A 26,940-nucleotide genomic window follows, 5' to 3' on the forward strand; every position below is an offset into this window, starting at 1 on the left:
AAGCAGCAATGATAGAATGCCTTGGGGTCTATCACAGCCTGAACCAGGAGCGATGGCCACGGCCACGGCGAAGGGGAGCAAGAGTCCAGAGCAACTTGGAATGGGGGGTCTAGGGAAACTGAGGAGTCCAGGATGCTGTGCAGGATCCTGATTTTCTTTAGGGGAGGGGTATTTGCTTTGTTTCCTAGCATTTGCCAAATAGGAAGATCCTCTAAAAAATCAGAACTCTGAGGCAAGGGTGATGTGAATTTTTACTGGCGGAAATGTTGACACCATGGAGCAAAGATTGCCCCTGTTATTTTGAGCAGGACTATAGTTTTCAGACATGAGCATTTCTGCCTAGATAAAATAGTGGCAGTAGGGTGAGAATAATACATTGCTATAATTAATGCTAATTTGTGAGTATTGCTATATTGTTGTCATTGTTTTTTAATTGAATATGTATTAAGCTCCAACAGGGTGCTATGAATAATGCCAACTTAGAGTTGATTTTTCAGCACACTCAGAAGAATTTATACACACCAATAAATGGAAACTCACAGCACTCTTTCGAGGTGGTAAACGTTGCCATTTCTACAAACGAGAAGTGAAGTAGATTGTGTTTTCCCTGTTGGCACTGTGGGTGAGAACACAGAACTGTCGAATGAGAGAGAAGTATTTTCCCTGTCCCCGGGAATTGGGTTAGAATACATTAGTAAAGAATTCTCTTTAAATGCTCTCAGAGTTCTGGGATTTTTAATTAAATTGTCCCAGTTATTGTTAGCACTTGTGTTAATACCAGGCAACCAAATTCTAGGCCAGCGGATTTCAAGTTGAGTATAGAAAAGAATTAGGAGACAGATGAAGGGCTTGCTAAATGCAAATTTTTAGGCTCTGCTCCCAAAGGTTCAGATTTGGTAAATCTGGGAGGAGTCCTAAGAATTTTCCCTTTGAATGGACATCTGAAGTCCTTCTGTCCTTAGAGGAGGCTCAGCTTCCCCTTGAAACCCCATCCTCTTTTTCTTCTTGTAGAATCTGTCTTAAGCCACCAAAATGTAGCTTCACTCTGAGACCAAGACTTTCGTTTAATAGCTGTGGGGTCTCCTGGAGCTCGCCTTGTATAATCCTATATTGCCCTCATTTACTGTATATACTATTAGCCAACATTTTTAGAAGATCTGTTTTACACTTAACATTATACTGGACATATGGTTCCAAGGACCCTATGCCCCCTGGTTTTCAGTGTCCCTGTGGGATTTGTATTTTCATTCTCCTATATCATGGGAGGGCACTAAAACTGAGAAGGAGGTATGACTTGGTCAAACATTTCACTGCCTTAAATCTTTTTGATTTAAATTCAGGTGGGGACCCAGATTCTCCTTCAAATATGAACCACAGGTGGGGACAGAGCCCCTAGAACTGTTTTAAATGGAATTCATTGTAAAGAAAAGGTTCACATCGAAATAGGGGAGAAGAAGGAAGGAAAGCTAGAAAGGACCAATTCAGTTTTTTTATTCTTCCTTTGTTATTTGTCTTGACTCTTTAATATAGAGTAGGCACTAAACTCTGGCTAGGTAAATGGTAGTCATTTGATTTATTACTTGACTCTGAATATTCTATGAAAAGGGAAACATTTCTCGGGAAAGCCTGAAATGAGGCATGAATAGAATTCTGGAATTTAGAAAGGCTTTTAAAATTGAGGTAAGAATAGTGAGGCTTGAGACAGCATTATTTCTTGCTTCCTTTAACATTTTTTCAGCCTTTACCTATGGAAAGAATAGTCCTTTCAAAGCAGTCTTTTAATTTATATTCCTAAGATTGAAGGCAGAAAAGTTTGTTGTCTTGTGGATTCTCATTCATTCCTGATTAAGGTGAGGTCAATAGCTTTCTGTTATGGTCCTTACTCATTTTTTATCAATAGCAACATTTTTCATAAAAATAGGAATTCCGGCTGGAAATGTTATTAATGTGAATTTTCTGTGCCTTGCCTAAAATATATGTGATTCATACCATGTGTTTGTTCCCACATTAAACACTTAAATCCTAAGATACAGTTACCCCTTCCCACTCTCTCCTTCATCACAGGGACCATGTTTACCTGTTAGATATCCATACCCTGGATGCTGACCAAGCGCCTTCTGTGCCTAGAGTTTGTACACCTGAATAATCTGAGCACAGCTGACCCTTTGGGTCTGTGCTTCCTTTATTTTTACCTAAAGGGGCATGTGCTATTTGTGAAGAGTTAGTGCCTGTTGCAGTGTTCTTCCTATATCTTTATGCTCAAGTGCTAAATGCTTAAAAGCTTTTTTTCTTCAACTAAGATTTTCTAAATTCTCACTGTATCCATGTAGTTCTCTCTGATTATTCTATTGAGCCCTTCTCCTCTCCTTCCCCCTCTTCTCTTTTCTCCTTCTCCTTCTTCCATTCTCTCTCTCTCTTATGTTTTTGGGTATATTTGCTCTAGCATCTTGTGTTTCATATACTTTGATACCAACCTGCCTTATTCAGCCCTATAATATGGTTATTTTTGGAGAAACTAACCTCTGTAATGCAAGTATAAGAACTTGTAGGACAGAAAACCACTGATTTTTTTCCCTTCCTCCCTCCCTCTTTTCCTTCCATCCTTCCTTCTTTTCCTTTTTAATAATTCCTATCCTTCAATATCAGTGTATTCTGAATATTTGATAAATATTTATGGGAAAGTTAATGAAAGCTGCTAAATGGGGAGAGAGAAGGTAAAGAGAGGATTGGAGCTTGACTTTTAACTCTAGTTACATCCATACCCTAATTCATGTTAACCTAATTGACCTATGTAATCTCATTTGATACTTGAAAGCAAGGCCTTTCGCTTTTTGCATTTTCAGTTTCGTGTCACAGAAAGTGTCAGAACTAGGATGTTGCAGGAAAGCATTTGAGCCCCAAATTCCAATCCTTCTATTTATTACTTGAGTGACTTGGGAAAGTCTCATTTTCTTTGATTCTTGTTGTCCTCTTTTATAAAATATGAACAGTAATATCTATTGATCTCTAGGACTGCTGAGAGAATCCAATGAGATCATATTTAAGAAAGTGCTTTTCTGAACTTAGGCACTTCTCTCTTGATAATAGCAGTGCAGAGAAAGCTATGATTTTCTTTTCCCATTTTCCCAGAGGTAACTGTGTCCAAGCTGTGTACAGTGGACTCAGTAACTGGCTCATGGGATAGTTCCCAGTACTCTCTTGGAACTGAAATTTGAACAAGAGATGATGATGAACAGATTTAGGGTGATTAGTGGGGCGCTCATACATCTTTTATTGTTAGAAAATATGATTTCTGCCATTGTAGATAGTTTCTCCATATCTCATCCTTTCTTGTACTTTGAGATAAGACTGGATATACATTTTGTCTTTTCCCCTAATGCCTGCTTGCTAAGATTTGCTTCCTTGCTAAGATTTGCTACTTTCACATCTTTTTTTGTATTTCCATTAATTAGCTACTGACTCTTAGTACAATATAACTGAATGCAGCTTCCTCTATTAACTTATCAGTGACTATATTTGAAATGGGTATTTCAGATTGTATACTATATCTGCTCTATATCTTCTGTATTTTCAACTATCAAAGTAATACTTAAAATAAATAGAAATACAGTGATTTGGTTCTAGTAAGTGGCTATAAGTAAAAAAAAAAAAATCACCATTCACATTAACAAACAACCAACCTTTAAGCTTCTGAAAATTTTAGATAGGTGGCATTTATGTGAATGTGTTGGAATAACAGACTTTTTAATCTAGAAGAAAACATGAAGATCAAGTTTAAACCCCTCATTTTGCTGTTGAGAAAACACAAGCTTAGCAAGAGAAAGTGACTTGCCCAGGATCACTCTATGGAGTTATGCCGAACTGGGACGAATGCCTAGTTTGTTGCTTCTCTACTCTGCTTGCCTACACATCCATCCCTCAACCCCTGTTCACTAAAGACAGCCCTGTGGTTACACCGGGTAGGTAATAAGTATCACTTTTCTGGGTTAACATTTCTAAATATTCAGAGTCATCTTCTGACATTAGCATACTTGTAAGTTTTTTAAAGAGAAAATAGAAATACTGTTTTCTTTTTCTTGAGAGTGAGTTTTGAGTGGAAGGACTGGTAGTAAGAAGCATTGATTCATGTCTTCCTGTTCCAGCCTTATGTCTTGGCTCTTTGACCATTAGTAAATCACTTAAGCTTTCTGGTCCTGTGTTTCCTTTTGGTTCAGTCATGGGATTCTTCCCATCTCTGATGTCTGTCTATAAATCTAAGTGTGTCTGCCCATTTTGGTATTCCTGTGTCTCTTGTTTACACCTCTATGTGAGTATAGACTTCTGAACTAGCTGGAAATCCAAATTTGGGCTCCTTCCCAAATTGTGTTGACCTTGTCCCACAAGTGAGACTGGAAATCCTGGGACGGTGCCTGTGCTGTCCTCCATAAAGTTTCCTCACTTGGAAGGTGGGATGAAAGAAACTTTCTGCTTTTTCATAGGTTCTTAAGAAGAACATGTGAAATAATGCATGATATACTGCTTTGGAGAAGATGTTTCACAGTGCTGGTTATTTAATTTTTAGTCCTATTTCAATCCATTTACTTTCTAAGCTTATTGTTCTAGACATCTGTGGGGGAATATTTTTATTATCTTGAAATGAAAATGTTGGAATAGTTCCTTAAATTCTCCTTCTAGTTCCAATATTTCATGAGCCTGAGTTACCTCTTCTATACTAATCACCTGTAATCTATTCACACTTTCCCAAACATTCTTTATATGCAAATCCTGATTGATGAGCCTTAGCACATAGATTCAGAACCACGAATCTTGGAAGAAATTTGTCACCCCTGCTCTGACTGGTGTGGCTCAGTGGGTTAGGTGTCATCCTGCAACCTGAAAGGTCACCAGTTTGATTCCAGGTCAGGGCACATACCTGGGTTGTAGATCAGGTCCCCATGGGGGTGTGTGAGAGGCCACCAATCAGTGTTTCTCTCGCACATTGATGTTTTTCTCCCTTTCTTTCTCTTTCCCTTCCCCTTTCTCTAAAAACAAACAAATAAATAAATAATTTAAGAAAGAAATTTCTCACCACTTCTCCACTTTGATGGCGTGCCTGCTTTGTAGCTCTTGCTGCTTCACATGGAATGTTGGACATATGGGAACTGAACGCTTTCTTTGTTTTTCGATCTTGGTAACATTTCAAGGAGTCATGAAAGTATTCAAGAAAAAACAGTTTGAGGATGATGAGCTAATATATCAAATGAACCTCAGATTTCTAAGAAGTTTTCAAATATTTGCTTCTGGCTATTTCTATTGTGTTGCTGAGGAATGTGATAAAGTAGCTTCTGAAATTTATCATGCCCCTACTCACCGGTCCTACACTATTAACATGCAAATAAGAAAACTGTTTTCTTGAGATTTTAAAACAAAATCAATAGCAAAATTATCTGGCATGGTCTGTTTTCTACTGTATCCTACAGTGTGGACCAAAAATATTTTAGTCAGTCTATTTGATTCATAAGTCCAAACTACTATTTTTCTACCCCTCCTCCCCCTTAATGTTTCCTTAAGGGAAAATCTGTTTTTGTTCTCTATCTTTTAAAACTTCTGCTAGAATTATTTTGTGTTAAGTGTATTATACAAAGCATTCCTGGAGATGTTTATATGATCCAGATGATTTTATGTAAGCCTTTATAGATATGTCAATTGGATGTACTTTCTTCCCTCCCGCTCCCCCCACACACATACACATACATAACCCAGAAAAGGGGGCTTGGTATAGTGTTTGCTAAACTATGTGTGTGGACTGACTGACAACATGGTTCTTTAGGATCACATTTCTTCTTCCGTAGCTTGTCTAGAAAATGTGCAGCAGTGATTTTTGAACTCTCTTCATTGAAGTGTTCAGGGAGCCCTCTTAGATGCAACGGGGAGGACCCAGCAGGCGGAATCCTAGGCTTACTCTGCTTTATACTTGAACCAGCATGGCTGTTTCAATATTTTTTAAATAATGGGGTTGAATGTATGATTTTTTTCACCAGAGGGTTTTGCTGCTTTAAAAAATGTCTATTTTACCTTCAAATGATTAATCTTATTGTGGTTAATTTTAAGGTTCTTATTATATTGATAGATAGATAATATATGTATTTTTCCACATTATTATTTAGCTGTTTTTATGCAAATGACCTTGATTTTTAATTGCAAGGGGCTACTTTAATAGTATATTATCAATGTAATTTTTATCTTATAAAGATTAGAATTTAGTAGAAATAATTCAATTAGTAGGTAAACGCAGTGAAAAGTGAAGGCCTCCTTTCTCTTTTGTTTTGTTTTGTTGCTTTCTTATATGAATAGAGCAGTGAACTGTGAGGCTGCTTGTGTATAATCAAGCGCCGCTTTAGCTATGACCCTGGCCTCACATGTGACTGAGTTGTTTTAAACTCTGACTCTTTCTCATTCTGGTGAGTTCGGATCTGGTTCCAAGTGCACAGCAAAGATGGTGACAGGCAAGTTGTTAAATGTTGTTATAGACTCACACAATATAAAGAAAAAAAATAACAGGAGACTTGGCAGGTTCATATCCCTCATTTTATAGAAGTAAAAGTTGAGGTTCGGAAAGGCAATGTGACCGCCTGATGGTGGCACAGGCGGAGCTGGCTCTGTGCGCCCATGTCTGTGAATGAGCGAGTCTTGGGCTGGCTGCGTCAGGGAGGTGACTATGGGACGAGGCCCTCGCGTGATCTGCACATGGAGAGTTTATCATAAGGGTCCATGTGGATGCGATCTGGTGTCTGAAGCTCAGGGATGGGGCCAGCTCTCTCTCCTTCTTATTCCCTTTTCCTCCCTCCCTTCTCTCCCCTTTCTGATCCTCTGCTTCTCTATTATTTGCATGTCCCTTATTCTCTTCTCTCCAGTAATTGGTTTCTTATCACCTTCTATGTTTTGATTATTAATAATTAGCCATGAACATGATCTTTTTTCTTTATCATTGATTACATTTCACCCTCGTGACGGTTTTGTTCCACGCTCCTTAGTTCATATTTGAAAGAAGAGGTTTATTTGCCTAGTTTATCTTTTTGTCACAGGCTAACATCTAAGTTCGCCAGCCTCTTTATGCCCCTTGGTCACATGTTCCAGCTTTTCTTCTGTGGGTCACAGTGTTTTGAAGCAGAATCACATGGTTCAGAACATAGCTCTTTAAGGCAACAAAGGCCAAGGGTAAGACCATTTCCTAAAGAGATGTGGGTTTGCCAAATATTACCAACTTGGGGAGAATGTTTTAGGGCTGAAAAGGATGAATGATAGGAAATGTGAAGGAAAAAAATATTGAGGCATATATCAAGTCCAGTGTTTAGGTTTTATCTTGATTTTTTTTTTCTTCAAATATACTAGTACCACTGAAAACTCTCTTTGTCACCTGTTGTTGCCTTATTTTCTTTTTTTTGCAATACTATGGTCCCAGCTGTCAAGCTATTACTCCACTTCTAATTGTGAACATGTTATCTCTGTCTGGAATGCTGTAGCATTTGTGTTTGTTCCAAAGATGGCACTTTGAGGCACCTTTCCCCACTACCGTTAACCTGTGGGGTAAGTGAATTTTCTTAGATAACAATGAGCCTCAAGTTTTAGGCCATTTTTGCACATTGGAAACATGTAATTGTATTTCTGTCAGCCATTAGATTTTAAGCTTCATAGGGAAGGGAATAGTTTTTGTATTGGCTTGGCCAAAACGTCCATATTTTTTTTCTATCAACTAAAAAACACATTTTTCATTTTCACCAATAATTTTATTGATTTTTATAATTTGGTATGTTGGCTATCCTCTGTGTGGCAGAATGTTGATTTCTCTCAATTAATATATTGATTTGGTCACTATCAACTTCAGCTGTTCTACCCAACCATGGAGCATCATCCAGTGAGAACTCTCTAGCACGAAACTTTACAAACCACTTTTGACATGTTCAATCAGTCATAGTACCCTCTCCATACATTGCACAAATCTTTTTCTGCTTTTCAGTTAAATTTTTACTTTTTTTGAAATAGTGAGTAATATGCCAAAAATGTTGCGTATTTTCTTCCATCTTCAGTATTAAAATGGCTACACAAAAATTCACCAATCTTGATAAGTTTTTTTAATGAATGCTGATATGACAGCTGTCACAATACAATCTAACAAAGTTGTTTTGAATGAAGTTAAATCCAACTAAGCTCTACTAGAGCCATCTTATGGGGGGGGAACACACTTTTTAGCCAACCCACTATTTAAATCTCTGTACCCTCTGCATGGTTTTACAAAGAGTTTCAAAGAACATAGTGTATTTGATATTACTAGGCAGATGTGAAAGTAGTATTATCCAGTAAACTGTGTATTCCATGAGGTTGCAGATCATGCTTACTTTAGACTGCATACTACTTAGTACAAGCTATTTCACAGAGCAGCATGCAGAAGAGCCATTCGTACACACCAACTAGAGAATTCCCTATGAACTTTGCTATCATAAATAATTAGACAAAGAAGACTCAGCTATCAAATCACCTGGGTTTTCAGTAATGTCTCATGGAGAAGAGTGCATTTGGTAAGATACATAAGTGGGTTTTGGAAAGGTAAGTCCAACAACTAAATAGGTGGGAAGGAGAGTGCACAAGTCAGCATGAACTAAAACATTTTTTTCTCTTCCAATATATTGAGTCTCGTTCAATAAAGTCACAAGTCTACCAGATTCTATAGGTCATATTTTCTATAACTCTCACTACCAAATGCTGCCTATTTCAACGTGACATTTGCTGAATCAGTGTGATAAGCGTGCTCATATTGTTATCATAATAGCATGGGGGTTATATTAAGTGGCAATGTTACTGTTTTCATTTTTATTTTTATCCAAATCTGTCTTACTGCATTATTTGTATTGTCAGTTGGCATTTTTATGGCTTCATTAACCATGTAACATAACATAGGTTTTTTTTTAAGATAAAAATTTATGAATTCATTTCTGTTCACACATGCATACATACATGCACATGTGCACACACACTTACCCTTTTAAATGTTCATTGTGAAATTAACTTAGAACTGTGGTTCTCTATGTGTAATCCTCAGACCAGCACTGTCAGCATTACGTGGAAAGTTGTTAGAAATATAAGATCTAGAGAATCAGAAACTCTGGGTGGGATCCAGTAATCTGTGTTTTAATGTCCTTTCTAGGTGGTTACAAGCAGCCTAAAGTTTCAGAACCACTGATTAGAAGTATGTCCTTCACAGTTAATTTTTAGCATCCCTACATGTGTTAAGAAGCACAGGAACCCCATCTAACTGAAGCCTCCAAGTTCAGATATTAACTTTGAATCAAAATATTTCTAAAACTTTTATACTCAATTGACTTACTATGTCAGCCAAACCATTTCCTCTCATACTGTAGTCAAAGCAATAATTGACTAGCTACCATTAATTGAATAGATTCTATGTGAACAGTACTTGACATGTATGGATTTGTTTAATGCTTACAGCAAGTACATGAAGAACTGAGACCCAGATAGCTTAGGTAAGTTGGTTAAGGTCACAGAACTGGTGACTGACAGATCTAGGTTTTAAACTTCTACAAATACAACTTCAGAGCCTTTACCAGTACTATTTTTATGTGAAGTGTGCTTTGAGTAGAAAACTTAATAAAAATGATCACAAACAAAGAAATGCATTGATTATTATGCTAGCTTCTTCAAGAATAGAAGGATGATAGATAAATGAAAAATAGATACGTACTTAGTTTTATGTTTTCATAAATAATAAATTTTTTTTTTGTATCTCTGTATCCCTTTTGTTATCACCGACTTTTTTTTGGTTTGTTTTTTAACTAATATTAGGAAAAAATGGAATAATGAACTTTATTTACCATAAAAGAAAAAGAAAAATGAAATGAAATTCATGTTGCATTATTAATGCGTAAATAATACCATTGGAAAGAAAATCAAAGTTGTATGTAAAAAGAATATATTGTTTTGGGCCATAACAGTCTAGGTGTCTAAGGTGAGCTGTCAGGGAAAGCTCGTCTTCTATTGAATCACAGAAGGAAGCCCACAATTGGGTAGAAACTGGCAGTTCCTTGGTGTCACATGTGGGATCTGGAGGAAATTTTTGAGTTTTGTGAAACACAATTTAAAAATCCTAACATCAAGTGTTCGTTCTGATTATCTGGTCTCTTTCTCAGGGGTGGCTTGAGCCATAACATACAGATCTTGGCTTTTCAAATCCTCTCTGTGCTGTGTCATTGTGATTGTGATGGCTCGGCCCCACCCAGGCTTCTGAGAGTTTTTAATGAGGTGGTTAGGCTCATACATGTTTTGAGTGTTACAGAGGGTATATTGGCTCTAACTCTAGGACGTGAGTTTCCTAGAAATTACTCCTAGATTAAATCTCTTCCCAGAGATCACTTCTTCATTAATTAGACCATTCCCCTTGACTGTTTCTCTTAAAGGCCTGAACAAGAACTCACTTTCCAATAAGGTGGATTCGATCATTTGATCAAAGTCTTTCATGGCAGAACACTTTGCAGTTAGTCCTATCCCACTACCTGAAACTGGGAATGAATTCTTAACAAATACATTGTTATTATGCTAAGCAAGATCCATTTGTTTTCACTCATTAATAGTGAGTACTGTCACAGTTTTCATCTGCCAGTGTAATAATCAGTTCGGGCGAGGATCATCTATGGATACAAAAAACATTGGCTGAAAGGTTCTCGATAAGTGGAATATTAACAGTCTCACAAATAATTTATTGACTTAAAAGGGAAGAGGGCACTTTAACAATGGAGAAACCTGGTCAACTCTTCCTAGTCAAGTTTCACACTTGACGTCACCTAACTGGGCCAAACTGACCTTATAAACTTCATGATGTGATGCAGTGGGAAAGTCACAGCACCATGCGCTGCGGTATCCCTGCCGCACTCGATTAACCTGAATCCAATCATCAGACAGAGCCAGATTATTGACCTGCTTTTAAGATGCTTGGCCTAAATTTTTTTAAAGTTAGTTTCATGAAAGACAAACATTAAAAGAGGCTAAAAAACCTGTCATCTCAAAGTGTGATTTTTGGTTGGATTCTGGATGGGAAATAACAACAGCGGAGAAAGGACCTTGCTAGACTGCTGGTGAAATGTGAGCATGTGTGCGTGTCCGATGGCGCTGCACCATGAGAAATATCTCGGGTATGAGGTTGATATCAAGACATTAGGTGTTCTTAGGAAAGCAAACTGAAGTATATAAAAGGGAAGTTTCTGCAGCTACTTTCAAACGCTTTAAGTGCTTAAACAAACAGAATACATACTTCTACATATATCAACAAAAGGTAGATTTTTCTATTTTGAACACCGAGCCCCCCTACCCACTTTGTGCCATGTTTCTGGAAATTTGCATCAGAGTCAGGTTGAAAAAGATCTTAAAGTTTGCTCCTGCTGCTTAACTCGAATCTATTTGCTTTTGGTTTTTTTTTTAATCGAAAGGTAGTTATTTCTAAGCTTTCAACCTCACTGCATTCATTTATTCGTTTATATAGAAGCTGTAGAATTTGCCCAAAGCCTTAAAATGAAGAAACTCCTCAAAGTGGTCACGCCTATCTTCTGTTTGTTTTTGAGAGAGAGAGGGAGAGGAAGGGAGGAGAAAAGAGAGAGTGCAGGAGACGACAAAATCTTAACCATTGATGAATCTGTGTATGGGATTTTGGGTGAAGTTCATTTTACTGCCTGTTCAACTTTTCTGTGAGTTTAATTCCTTTTAAATAAGATATCTGGATATAAAAATGAATAAATAAATACAAATGAATACTCTTATAAACCACTGCTGGTTCACCTGTAGTTAACAGATTAGCAATATGTGGGCTAAAACATCACCCATCTAAAGTCAGACTTTTGGAAATGGCCTCACAAGCTATACATTTTGGTTCTGCACTCTGATTTAAAGTCTGTCTCTATGAATTTACAGTCAGGGCGTCATCATCCCATAATTCTACCAGTGATGCTAACATTTTTGAGTTTCCAAGTTATAAGAAGCCCAAATGTGGTTTGGTAAGCTTTTATCATATACATATTTATTGAGTGAATGAAAATAATTATCTTCTAGAAAGCATCTTATGAATGACTCATTCGTAGGCATTAGTAAAAGTATACCTTTTGTACCTTACCTCTTACCCTCTAGCTGTACCTCCATGCACCAGCCGTTGCTACGGCCACCATCCCTGCCTAGGTATGACCTGCCAGCGCCTTGCCTTGTCTGAAATACCTTTCTCTCAGTTTCTGTCCTGGGGCTTCTTTGCCACCATTCCACTTCTTGGGACAAATATGAGGAAGTGTACAACCCCAAAGGCAACTGTGAATCCATGGAGAACTGGATCCTGGGAAAAGACAATCTGTTCTTTACCCTTTAGTGGGAAGGTCTGAGGCACATTTTATAGGATTCCTCAGAGGGCTTTTGGGAGAATGGAGACCTACTTGCCTATACTGCTGACTAGCTCAGTGCAGCACCTTTGAATTGGCTTTCCCTCCTCCCCTGTTTATCTCTTCAAGTCCTTCACTACTGCTTCCTGGGACCTGCATGCAAATCTTTGTAACAGGCTTTGATTTTCTTGGCATAACCTCAACCAGACAATGGCATCTCTCTAGTTATGGTTGAAAAATATGAGAATTGTTGTTATTACAATGGCCAATTTATAAGAGATTGTATGGTGTCTAGAAAAAAGCATTAGGAAGAGTGTCAGAAGATTCTTCTGTATTGTTATTTGGCCTCAGGCAGGTCATTTAGCCATCAGGTGATTGGTCACTTAGCCATCAGGTGACTGGAAAGCTACAGTGATGAGGAGTTAAGGAGAAGACACATTGGTATGTGTGTAGGATTCTGTTAGCTGATTATAAGACTGTGGCCTCTGGTATCTAATATAACATGTTGAGAATAACAAAATAGTCCTTGAATCTAGTGGCACTGAGAGAGTTAGATGGTCATTTCAGAGAAGGGTTGTTAGTAGACTTGGGAGGACTTCAGTTATTCAAACTGAGACCTAAAATAAAATACAGACTCTATGATGATAAGGAGGCCTATTCTAGTCCATAATGAGGATTACAATAAATGTAGGAGCGAAACTATTATCAGAAGGTCGGGTAAAGCAACAAAGGGGGTCTGGGTGCAAAATCTCACAGCATTAGGCTGGAACTTGCTAAATTGCATCAACCTAATATGAGAAACTAAAAATGGGGAGTAGCCCCAGTTTAGAGGGATGGGAGAATAAAGTAGCTGGATACCAAATGAAGCGTTGCATGCACAGGCTAGTTGCATACTATAATTACTTGTTTCATTGTATAGCTCAGGGTAGTCTGTGATTTTCAGACTCTGTGGTTAGAAAGATACACCAATGTCTCAGGGCATGGGCAGTTGATGTACTTTCTGCTAGAGTACAGATGTTGTAGTCCTTATTAAATCCGGCTCTTTACTGATACCGCAGGGAATACTTAATGAATGATGCTCCCCTTAAGAAGAAGAATAATTAACAATAGTTGTATTATTCATATTAATTTATAGTTACTGGTTGCTATAATTAATGTATTTATGAAAATTATCATAATTATAGCACTTCATAATTTATGAAGTATTTTCCCATCCATTTTTTTTCCAAGTCTTTTAATATCCCTCTGGCTTAGATATGGCAGGTGATATTCTCTTTGTTTTATATATGAGGAAACTATGACCCAGGAAAGAATGTAACCAGACTGCAACCTACCCCTCTTACCAGTACATTGTACTTTCTGTGAGTATATGGTAATACACTTACCAAACTCATATTTATTATAATGTCTTATATCTGCATGCGAAAGAACAGGTTCCCACATTTCTCAGTTGCCTTACATAACAATAATGTCCTCCCTTTCCTTTTTGTACCAGGACCCAATGTCAGAATATTCACAAGAGTTCTGAATGTTTAAGGGATTTTCTTCTTAGTAATACCACAATATTTCATGGTTATTAATACTCAGTGGGATAAAGATGCAATTGCCTCTGACAGAGGGATTAGCATTTTCTTTTTTTAATAAAGATTTTATTAACTTATTTTTAGAGAGAGGGGAAGGGAGGGAGAAAGAGAGGGAGAGAAATAGCAATGTGTGGTTGCCTTTCATGTGCCCCCCCACTGGGGACCTGGCCCACAATCCAGTCATGTGCCCTGACTGGGAATTGAACCGGTGTAGCTTTGGTTCGCGGGCCTGCACTCCGTCCACTGAGCCACACCAGCCAGGGCAGGAGTAGCATTTTCAAAGCATCTGTTTCTAGGGCAAAGACCCTCTGTTCTTTCTTTTTTTTATTCTTGCTGTTCAATTACAGCTGTCCCGGTTTTTCCCCCACTGCTCTCCCAGCCCTGCCCGGCCCCCCGCCACCCCACTCAATCCTTCCCTCCATTGTCCTGATGAGACCTACTGTCCTTATAGGGTTAGGTAAAACTGGGAATTCAGGCTCTGAGAAAACCTAATCAACCTGTATTTATTTATTTATTTGCATTTATTTACATTTTTTGGCTGTGGCAACAGAGCTGAGGAAACTCTCATATTCTTCACAAGGGCAACCTTCAGATCTGGGCCATACAGTGTAAAATACATAGACACACAGGTGTGCATACAAATGCACACTGAACCTTGTGGCTCCTTTTCTCTAACGTAATATATACTTTCTTTACGAGAGCATCCACTGTTCTTATTGTACCACTAGCTGTTTTTACCCAGAAGATATTGGTATGAAAAGGGTTACTAAGACCTATGGCAGTGTCTGTCATTATCCATTCATTTATGTATTTAAACATATTTACTGAACATTTCCATGGGTCAGGCCCTTGGCAAGATTCTGGGGAATGAACAAGGAGCAGAACTGACAAAGTCCTTATCCTCATGAAGCTTGCATGCTCCTAGGAGAAACTGATGATAGACAAGTACACATAAATGGTAATGTTAGATCATGATGGATAGCAGAAGAAAAGTAAGACAGGTGAAGGGATAGAGTGCCATAGAGAGATCATGCATATACATTCTGAAGGAGAACAATGATGAGAAGGCTGCTTTAGAAGATGTGTGAAAGATAGCCATTGTTAAAGAGGGCTCAGAGAGAGATGCCAGCTCCCCCTGGGGCAGACAGCAGACATCAGGCTTGGCTGCAAGGGGCCTGGGCCCACGGTGCTTTTGCTGTGCCTGGGTTAGATCAAATCTGCAGGGATTAACTCTTGCTGGCCAAGTTCACAAGAAGCTGATGTACCGCATTCCCTTAGAGCTATCTGATAAAGAGACTGAAATCAGTTCTAGGACTCAAGGAAGGTGGTTTGGTGAGGAGAGGAGCTACTGGTCTTATTAGACAATTCTGTTATGTTATCATTGCCTGATACAGCCTATTTACTAGAAAGATAAATTTACTTAGAGGACTGTAAAGTCTAATGCTAGCTTGTCAGGGTATCCTATTTTTTGTTGTAGCCAAGAGTATTCTGGTTTCTTGGCTAATGCTTTTTCTGACCTTTTCCAGACACTATCCTGATATCTAACTGCCTGAGACAAATTCAATAGGGTCTATTAGTTTACACTAACCTCCCAGGATTTTATTTCTGTTGGATCTTACTGCTGATGAATTTTGGTTTCTTGTTGGAGTCTTAAGAGACATACCCATTAAAATCCATGATCACTGTTTATTTGTAAAAGGGCCACCTCACTTTATTATTTTCTTGCCTTATCCTGTAGGCAAACTGCTTGTTTTCCTGAACCTTCTCACAATGCCCGTGGATGCCCTTGTGGTTGTATTGTCTTCTACTCACCTCTAATCGATTCTGAGTGCAGGTAGAAGGTGGTGCTTCTGATAACATGGGACATTGAAATATGAAATCCATTAAGTCCTAGCTTGCAAATCAGGGACCACATGTTTCTTCTGCAGCCCCTTGGCCCGAACCCTGTATAGTCCCTTTGCAGTTCATTTGTAGACTCATTGGTTGGGACTTGCCATCACTGTCTGTCACACAGGCCCTCACCTAATGTCCATTGATCCCCACGGATTCCTCTCTCCCTGGACTATGTCTCCCACCTTTGCCCTTCCTGTTCCAACAAATACGTCATCATTCTAAGCAATTCTGAACACAAAGAACTTGCAACATCTTTCCAGTTGAATCTGCTCCTTGAGTACAGGATGGAGACATTTACTTACTTTCATTTTTATACTCATCAAAAAATAAATGTGTGGCCTTAGGAAAATCACCTTATTCCTCTGAGTTTTCTTATTTCTCAAAAAAAAAAAAAAAAGGATAATTTACTTCAGACCACTTCCCTGAAATTTTATAAGAAGGGGAAAAAAATGATGCAGAAAACCTTGGGCAAACCCACTCTATAACCTGAGAAATCTGAGGTCAGACTGATATCAATAAGAACTGAACATTTCCTTTTTGAACATGTCTATGTCACTCCTGGCAGGGAAATCCCGGAGGCAAGACCCTGGAGGAGAGGCGCTCTAGCCTGGATGCCGAGATCGACTCGCTGACGAGCATCTTGGCTGACCTCGAGAGCAGCTCTCCCTACAAGCCGCGGCCCCCGCAGGTAAGAGTGGTCTGGGAAGGCCCCCACGTGGCCAGGGGCAAATAGTCCACACTGAGCTGAAGGTACAGGGTGCTGCTTCTAGGCCCTATTGTTTTTTTATCTTCTCAGAGTCAATAGTCTTAGTTGTCTTTTTATTTAATACCGAGATATGTTAACAGAAATTTTTAAAATTAATCTTATCAATTTCTGTTTCAATTACTACAAAAACATTATTAAAAAAATATGAAAATTAACTTTCTTCTTGTTCTATTGCCCAGCTCTTTTTCTAGCTTTGAGTATGTGGATATTTTGTTGCATGTTGTTAACATCTTCACAAATAGAATTTGGCATGGCTATGTTGTTAAGGCAAGGATTATGTCTTTTGTAAAGAAACTCTTTATGTTGGATATGTGAGGTGGGCTTGCATTTTTTTGGTTGTGGTTGTATGTAATACTACGAAGGACATGTTCGTGGATATTTTCTTTGGAACTATTTCCCTGCCTCAAATTCCTAAGAGTGGGATTTCTACATTGAGGGGTATGACCGCTTTCTTTATTTTTCTTTCCAAAGGTTGTGAATAGCTAATATTGGCAGTTTAAGTACACTGGTTTCTCTTCAGTCTTGCCAGAATTTTGTGATAACTATTAATCTATATTTTTTTAAGTGCAGGCGGTGCCATGTTACCAGTTTGTGTATGCTTTTTTTTTTTTTTTTTTTTTTTTTTACCTACTTACTTTGGAGCTTGGCTATTTCCCTGCACTGGAGTTTACTCTCTACATTCAGAAGCTGAGCTTCCATCGCCAGTGGCCATTTGCTCTCTCTTTCTGTCAGATCTTCAGACAATAAAGGCAAGTCGATTTTAGGACTCTGGGTCCTCAGAAGACAGCCGGTAGAACTCTAGATGCAAACGTTGGACTGGCACTGTTGTCACTGTGTTGTTAGACTCTTGCGTGATACTTGCTTGACAAAGTGACAGTGCATACGGCATGCTGAGTTTCACTCCAGTTCTTGAATAGCAGCTCCTATATTCACAATGGTTCCTTTCATGAATTAAAAACCAGCCCTGCTTCTCTGCTGTCAGTCATTTCAACACTGAACTGCGCAGAAGGTGGCAGCGCTTTAGACATATTCCCTCTTTAGACATATTCCCATTACCTTTCCTAGACATATAACGAGACTGTCAGCTATGTGGGGGCACTAGCAAAACACGCTGGAGCTTGGCTCTTCCTTAGCTCTCTTTGCTCTTGGCCTCACCAGACCTGTTGGTAGTGGAAATGCACTTAATTTTGATAAGCATACTAAGCTGTAGGCATGTAGCAGGCGCTGTGGGGGAACCGATAGGAGAATAAAAGTGGATGATTGAATAGGAAGTATATAGGACCCCATTGTCATCTACGAAGAGCCCATAATAGTGTAAGTTCAACTATGGCAGATATTGCAGAAACATAAAGAAGAGAGTAACATATACTTTTGAAGGTGGCAGAACCTGAGAGGATTTATCAAAAGACTTGTGTATTTAGATAGAAGGATGGGGACAATGATGGAGAAATGAAGGAGAACAGCCTGAGCCATAGAGGAGAAAGGTGCAGGCTGCCAGGTGTCTGTGGATGAGGGCATTGAAGTCTTGAAATGGCTACAGGAGCGAGGTTTCCCTCCGACAGCCAGAGGGGGAAGTTTGAATGCCAGATTCAGATTTTGGCTTTTCTTTTATAGATAATGGGGAATAGTGGGGGGTTCTCATGCAGGGGAAAACTAAATTTCATTCCAAAGAAATGAAAATAGTAAGCAAGATGAGCTCTGGAAAGATGCAGGAGGATGGGCCCAGGTCTGAGAAATTCTCTAGCAAGCTTGCTTCAGAGTTTCTGATCATTGTGTGATGTTAAGCATTTTTTCTATTCCGCTTAAGTGCGAGCCTCAAGCTCCATTCCTCGGACAGCAAGGCTGCTGAGTTTGCCACAGGAATCACCTGTCTATGACTCCCTACCTTTTTTAAAAAATGGGGAAAATAGAGTTTTTGAGTAATCTTTTTTCTCCTAAATCTTTATACCTTAATATAAACTGAGGAGCTTTTGTTTAGAGGATTTTGCTCAAAATAACCTTCATTCCTTAAGGCTGTGTCTACATACACCTCCCTTAAACGTCTTCATTTTAATGCATTGATTTAGTAGCTACATTTTTGTTTGCACAGTCATACTGTGCACACAAATTCATAATCACTGATACTTGAACAGCGCTGTAGTCATTGTAAAGCACTCATATACATTCTCACTTGTGTTAGGCATAACTATCTCAAGTCTCAGATACTGATGATGTGCTTATTTTGTAGCTGAGGAAACTAAGACTAAGCAGATAAGTGACTTGTCATAGGACATATGACTGCAATGTGAGCACAGCTGGACCCTGAATTTACACCTGTGTTTGATTTTAAGTTCAAGAACCATATTGAGGATGTCAGTATTTTTTTTTGAGGGTGTCAGTATTTTTAAAATATTTTTTCAATGACAAAATCTGTGAAACAGTCATATGAGTAACAATGTCCCTTGAGGTTTTCACATAAAAAGAAAAAAGCATTCAGAATGTTTAAAACACTAATAATGATAATCCTTAACTAGAATAAGTTGAGAATTAAGGTAAAAATGTACTTTTAATGAGCCTATTCCACTCAGAAATTAAAGAGTGATCCTTTCTAACTTTTTTCTTATTCTAATTTTTTAAAAGACTTTACTTATTTTTAGAGAGGAGGGAAAGAAGGAAGAGAGGAAGGGAAACGTCAATGTGTGGTTGCCTCTCATGCGCCCCCTACTGGGGACTTGGCCTGCAACCCAGGCATGTGCCCTGACTGGGAATTGAACTGGCAACCCTTTGGTTTGCAGGCCAGCACTCAACCCACTGAGCCACACCAGCCAGGGCTTATTCTAATTTTGAAAAGCAAGAGTTGACTGGGACTTATTCTTCTGAATGACCTTCACTTGGTGGAACTGAATTAATTGTGTTAGTATTTGTTGGTTAACATAATTATATGCTGTAAGAATGATAATCACACACCTAAAATATTAAAAATATGTGCCAAAAAAAAGATGATGTCTGCAGTAGATTGTGTTGTGTTGTAATTAAAAGGTACCTGAAAAGTCCTAGAAATGTACACTGTTAATGTCCAACTTTGATGTTTTCATTTTTGATCCAAAGCAAATTACAAAACCCGTTGAATCACTTGACTACTTAAAGTAGGCTAGTAGGTCTGTGATTTCTCTTTATTCAAGTGTGTGTTGTGTACTTTCCCAAACCTACCTCTGAATCATCTTTGTAAGGCTGCTTTGACTAATGGATCTAGGGGAAAATAATAACATACGTGGAATGTTTGTACAGCTAGAGATCTAAAGGAGCTTTATTCACGTAACAACTTTGAAAACTGTCTGAGTACTTGAAAATAGATTTCATGAGGCGTTTTTCTTCTTTCTTCTAAAGGAGCACTTTTCTACTTTGAGATTCCCCAACCTCTGTTCAACTTACTTGTATTTTTACTTGGAAAATGTGGCTTAATTTCACATTTCCATTCATTCACCTAACATTTATGAGATCCTGTTGTAGATCAGGTATTATAAACATGAAAGTTAGTATCAATACATCCTTGCTCTGGAGGGGTGTCCAGCCCGCGGCCCGCAGGCTGCCTACAGCCCAGGAAGACTGTGAATGCGGCCCAACACAAAATCATAAATTTACTTACAACATTATGAATTTTTTTGTGTGTGATTACTTGTCTCAATGTATTTACTACGTGGCCCAAGGGTTGCCCAGAGACGCCTAAAGTTTGGACACCCCTTGAGAGTAATTCTTACTCTTACAGAGTAGACAAGCACATAAACTACTCAAAAGACCACAAAAGACTGGCTACATTGTGCTACTTTGGGCCATGACGTGACTCACCAGATGTTGAAATTGGAGGAAAAAAATAGCAAATATCAACATTATACTTTATACTTTTCTAGGGAGGCATTAGGGAGGACTGCATGGAACAAAGAGCCTGCGAGTTTACTTGGCTATGTTGTGGGGAAGGCATGGGATTCAAGGTGTGAGAGTAAGTGTAATGAGGAAACCAAGGGCCATTGAAAGTTAACGTCTTTTTATTTTTTTTCTTTAAGGTTTTATTTATTTATTTTTAAAGAGAAGGGAGGGAGAAAGATAGGGTGAGAAACAGTGATGTATGAAAGAAACATCTATTGGTTGCCTGTCCCATGCCCCAAACTGGGACCTGGCCTGCAACCCGGGCATGTACTGTAAACAGGAACTGAACCTGTGACCTTTAGGTTTGCAGGATGATACTCAGTCCACTGAGTCACACCAGTCATGGCTGAAAGTGAATGCCTGTTTGAAGGACATGTTAGTTCAAATGCAGTACAGGGTATGTGGAATGCAAAGGGGTAGGCAGATGAAATCGTGTACACTTAGTATGTATGTAGCTCTCTTCATGTCCAAGACCTCTCATAGCAAGAGGTGGAATTTAGAGATGATGGTGTGTATGGTTACAGTGGGTTTGGGACTAAGTACTTTAGCAAATTTTAAATGACATGTAAAGAGCTCCATTTGTATGAACTGTGCACATTACTATTCTGAGCTTCCTTTATTTCTAAAGTGGGCATGGTAACTACAATTATTCACCTTTGCAGAAATACCACATTGCTCCAGTCTTACAAGAAATAAGATGTTGGCTTTAAGCAATAGTTCCTTCAATCCTTCCCATTTTGTTTTGGGATTATTAGCTTGAGTCTGGAACTTGCTTTAAAGCTTCAGGTCTTTGAAGGCTTGGGGCTTTTCTTTTCTGAATGCTGATTATCCTATAAATTCTGTATTTGTCTCCCTCATTTAAAGCATTTAAAAAGTATTGCAATTTTTTAGTCTGTTTGGGAACTGAGTACATAAATGTTCTTTGGTCACATGTACAGTGTCTTTAACTGCAATCTCAAGCACTCCCCGCTGAGTTCCTTTCACAGAGCAATGATCTCTGAAGCAGCCTGAGAAATTGTTTCAGGTGTGTGTGTTGTATGGTGGGTTTTTATTAGGAATGCACGTGGCCCGGGGGGGTACAGGCAGCAGAATCAGGGGGGAGCCTGTGGTGCTGTGGATCTTCTATTCCCCTGGGCTTCCTGTTCTAGCTTGTAAGAGTCATGAGCAGCTACAGGGGAGATTAATTAGTAATTAAATTTTTTAATATTTCATATTATTTAGTGCAACCCAAACATGTAGGCCTATGGGAGGGGGAAGCTACAACATGCTGATACTGCGTGACAAGGTGCATGTGGACTATCCCTGCAGATTGGGACCTTGCTGGTTCTCTATTGGATTTCTTGGTAAATGAGATAGGAACTGGGTCTTAGAACATGCTGTTGGAAATAGGTGTGGATAGTGTCATCTTCCTCTTCCTGTGTTCTTCTGGGAAAAATTTAGGAGCATACCATGCTTTGCTGAAAAAAAAAAAAAAGGAATTGTCAATGTATCTGTATCTTCTGCTTACTGATAGCTTTCTTTGAGAGTCCTTGTAAAAGTTGAAGCATTGTAGAAGCTTGTATGTAAGATACCACCTGGAGACCTGCAAAATGAAATGTGCAAAGGTACTGTTTTAAGAAAAAAGGAACTAATTCTTTCAATGCTCATGTATAGAAAATCTGGGTGATTTTGAATTAGTCTGGACCTGTCAGAAAACTCCAGCAGCTAAGTAGCAGCAGGGCGGAGGTGGAGGACCAGGGAGCTGACTCCCAGTTGCATGCCATGGGTTTGATGAAGGATGATTAATTTTTAGATTATATATAATTGCATCACAACGTTTATACCCCCTCCTTTTTAAGAAGACAATGACTGTGTTTGTGTCATATATGATGAGCATAATAAAGTTAACCTTAAATCTTTGTTTTGAATGTAACATTTCCAGAGTGGAATTTAGACTGAAAATCAGCCGTGGATTGCACCTTTACAAAAATTTTTTACAAAAAATACCCATGTCACATGCCCCAGTCTAAGAGCGTGTTTGGTGTGTATGGTGTAGGTTAGTTCCCAGCAGGAATATGGGGGCAGCTGAGCAGGTAGCTGCTGCCGACTACCTTGGAGAAACCAGCTCCTCTGGAACCTGGGTGTTGCAGGGGTGTCTTCTTTGGTACTCTGGCCATGGTCCCTGTGGTAGCCTTTAGCTCTGATTTGTTTGCAAGACTGACTCAGGGATGACTCTGTTACGTTCCACTGAATCACTCAATTCAGGCATGGGCTTAAAAGAAACACACAAAGCTGCCTCTTGAGCTTCTTCATTTTATAACAGCAACTTAGTGGAAATAATTAGCTCTATGTCCATGCAGAAGCACACAGTTGCAAAATTAAAGAATTTTCTTGTCAGGACTAGCTTCCCTATTTCTTTCTTCCTTTCCCACTATTTAATTATGTATTTTGGTAGCAGCCTTCATCTGAAACCCCATGGTTCCCCACTTTTTTTTTAATTTAAGACGAAAATAAACAACAAAATACAAATCCAGCCATGTGTGTGTGCATTTTTTTTTTTCTTTTTGTACTCAAGACGGTTAGACTTTACTGTGGCAAACACACAGGAGTATTATGTTTTGAGAGAAAAAGCCATACCTCAGTTAAGATGTCGTCATTGTTTTGTCCATTTTGACACCCATTTCTTGTAAATACTTTATAGCCAAATTAAAGTATAATGATGATAACAAAAGTCTCTCTAGACAGAAGGTTGGAGGTGGTTAATAACCAATCCTAGATATCACCGTTTGTCGCGGTGAGTAACTGGCCTGTCCTCCACACAAAATATTACATTAGTATACAACTACTAAGGTTCTTTGCATACTATGGAAACATTAAAAAGAAAGTTATATATTGACTTTCAATGACTATATTAATTACAAATAGGACACTTTAATTTCTTATGTTTCATCATTTAAGCCTACACATTCCTTATAAAACTGTAAACTGGAGTTTTATTGAAATGAAAGGTACACATGGGTAGACACTGCTGTTGAGCCAGCAGGTGCTGTTTCTGTTTCTAAGTGAAGACAGGGCTGTGTGTACATTTTAGAATTTGTCTCTCTTTGGTTCCTGGGCTCCAAATCCATTATGCGCCTAAGTTATGCTGTCATATTGGGGTTCAAGACTGAAGGGAATGGAATTGTGTTTTGTTGTCCTGAGTCACAAATAACTCAAATTAAAAATTCTAATAATTTTACCTCACAGAGTTTACCTTATAGAGACAATATAAAAGTGTAGAGTGTCTTAAGCTTGAACAGCAAAGAAATAATTGTGATAAATACCGGACTGAAGTTCTCAAGGCAAGATTATCTTTTGTTTCCTGAAAATAGGAAGCATGCAAATATATACTTGCTAAATAAATAAATAAATAAATAAATGCTGTCATTAAATCCAGTAATGATATAAGTATCTACACCTTAGAATCTGTTAGAGTGAACCCAGTCTGGATTGACATCGAGTTAGTGAATGACAAAATATACCTGCTTTCTGATTTTTCCATAATTAACATGTATGTACACCAATAAAAAATAAGTGTAGCAGAGGCAAATGAATTTTGTTAGGGCAACTTATTGGTAGCCACTGATTCAGCTAAAATATCTGGCTTCATCTTTGCACCGCATTGCCTTATATCACTTGAAAGCAATGCACTTGGTTGAGATGTTATTTTGGATTATAATTCAATACTATCTCTAGCCTCTTATTATTATGATAATATAAAAATAAACATCAGGTTCTTTTCTGTATCCTCTACATTACTGCTGAAAAGGAAGGACCATTATGTTACTCAGTGTTTTCTAATACAAAGATCAATGTGATAAATTATTGGACTCAATGATAGAAGACAAGTGGTTACTGACTGATGAATTGATATATGCTTCCTTTTTTCAGGAAAAAATATCTGCAGAATTATCATATGACTCTTCTTGAGTTTCTATGATTCATGTCCTCCTTCCTTGACCACATTGTTTCTGATGCCTCCTGACCTGATATTTATGTCATAAGTATATGCCAATTACAAGCCATTTTAAAACTAATGGCTTAATTCTAACTCATGATTTTTTAATGGAAATATATTTTATATCTATATGTGCCTTGAACATCTTAAAATATGTAAACTTCAGATTTTTTTTTAAATAAAATGTAATTCTAAATGGATTCTTAGCTTATGTTGATGGTAAACAAGAGATCCATTAAAGTAACATACTAAGTGATATAAATAAAATATAAAATTTAAAGTGGCTAAAAGGGTAGAATATTTATTTGTTCCTTTTAAGAAATGTGGTATTTCAGAAAGCTTGAAGTACTAGTAGTCAGATGCATTAGCCCTTGCCTGGTGTGTGGATTTTTTTTTCCTAATTCCATCTTGATATCATACCACTTATATGAAAATACTGGAAGATGATACTACTCAGGTATTGCTAGAGATGCTAAGCTTTTTAGCAATATGGAATCTTCTTGGCTTTCTCAGCTACCCAACCTACACAAAGTGATGTTTTATGTCCCAAATGGCCGACATGTTAAATTGATTCTTACAAAGACAGTCAAAGCCAGGAAACACTTTTTATAAACAGCATCCTGGATGACTTAATATTCTATGTATTCTAAGTTTAGAGTTCCTTTCTCATCAGTGAGCCTATTATAGCTAAAAGTTATGATGTCTAACTTTGTTCATGATGAAGTCTACTTTTACAGTGACTAGTAAATCATACCTTACAGCCAGCAAGAGGAGAAAGAAGAGGCAGAATCCGGGTGATCAGCTTGTAGTTGTGTTAGGGCCCATTTCCTGGAGAAAGAAGGGTGTGAATGGACATGGGTCCTTCAGGCCATCACCTCTCTGCCTCTGTCCATCACCTCAGAGTGGCAAAAGAGAAAGAACAATAGAATTTACGGCTGGAGATGTGAGAAGAAAACTGAAATGTATGTTGAAAACTGGTAAAGGATGGCTTTCTGAGAAGGGCATTGGATTCAAGAAGGTGGTCATCGTGTCTGTTTTTCCAAGAGATGATTGGATTCTCTTATTCTTTGATTGGCTTGTACACATATCTATTTATTTTTTCTTTTATTCTTTATTAGTTGAACATAAAATCTTTGTTGAATTTTTGAAAGATATTAAAGACTTAAATAAGTGGAAAAATAGCCTGCGTTCATTGCTTAGAAGATATAATGCCGTTGACTCTTGAATAACACAAAATTTGACCTGTATGGGTTCACGTCATGCAAATTTTTTAAAATAAATACTGTAAATATATTTTCTCTTGCTTATGATTTTCTTAGTTACGTTTCTTTAGTTTAACATGTATACAAAATATGTATTAATTGACTATTATCAGGAAGGCTTCTGGTCAAAAATAGCTATTGTTAGATAAGTTTTGAGAGAGTCAGAAGTTATGTGTGGATTTTTCCAGGAGGATAATGTGCATAGGGAAAATACTTGGCATTATTTGTCATCTAGAAAATGGTCGAATCAAAACTGCAGTGAGGTACCTCTGCACACGCACTAAGATGGTTTACTAAAAAAGAGAGGCAAGAAAAAGTCTTGGTAAGGATATAGTAAAATTGGAACTGCCATACATTGCTGGTTGGTTGTAAAATGGCGCAGCCACTTTGAAAAAACTCTAGCAGTTCTTCAAAAGGTGAGATATAGATTTAAAATATGATCAAGTGGTTCTATTTCTATTATCCCCAAGAGAATTAAAACGTATGTCTGTGCAAAAACCTCTACATCTATGTGTATACGAGCATTATTCATAATAGCCAAAAAGTGGAAACATCGTAAATATCTATTGATGAATGAATAAATAGAATGCAATATATCCATGAGGTTGAATATTATTTAGACATAAAATGGAGTGAAATAGTAATACATGCTATAACATGGAAGACTTCATACTGTATGATTTCATTTATATGAATAAGCAAAACAATAGATGGAGAAGGATTAGAAGTTTCCACTGGCTGGATGTAGGGGGGAATAAGGAGTGGCTACCATTGGGTACAGGAGTTATTTTGGGAATAATTAAAATATTCTGGAATTAGATAGAAATGTGGGTTGCACAATTTCTTAAATATACTGAGCACCACTAGTTATACATTTTTTAAAAGGTAGATTTTATGGTGTGTGAGTTATATCTGAAAAAAATGAAATGCTTTTATTGCGAAGTGTGCCTGAAATACACACATAAATTTGTGCATGGCCCCTGCCTTATAGAAGTTTACAGTCTATTGGGAGAGTACAAATTGACAGGTACAGCAGAGAATATACATCCCAGGGAAGAGGCACATGTAAGATGTTGCTTGAAGAGGAAGAGGTAGAACTTTGCCGGGATGCCATGGAGGCCGTTTGTGCCTCCTATCCTTCCTTGAATAGGAA

At 38.1% G+C, this 26,940-nt stretch overlaps 1 protein-coding gene across 9 annotated transcripts in view; it reads left to right on the forward strand.

Annotated features, from left to right (window-relative positions):
* LPP (LIM domain containing preferred translocation partner in lipoma) overlaps positions 1-26,940 on the forward strand; it is a 618,933-nt gene that overhangs the window by 283,819 nt on the left and 308,174 nt on the right. For all 9 annotated transcript variants that reach the window (XM_054585111.1, XM_054585106.1, XM_054585114.1 and 6 more), the window contains one exon: positions 16,446-16,568. In XM_054585111.1, coding sequence (XP_054441086.1) covers positions 16,446-16,568 — 123 coding nt within the window. The remainder of the gene's footprint in view (positions 1-16,445; positions 16,569-26,940) is intronic.

Source organism: Pteronotus mesoamericanus, unplaced genomic scaffold (assembly GCF_021234165.1).
Source record: "Pteronotus mesoamericanus isolate MK-2021 breed Mesoamerican mustached bat unplaced genomic scaffold, CSHL_Meso_final contig_82, whole genome shotgun sequence".
In the NCBI taxonomy this organism is placed as follows: Eukaryota; Metazoa; Chordata; class Mammalia; order Chiroptera; family Mormoopidae; genus Pteronotus; species Pteronotus mesoamericanus.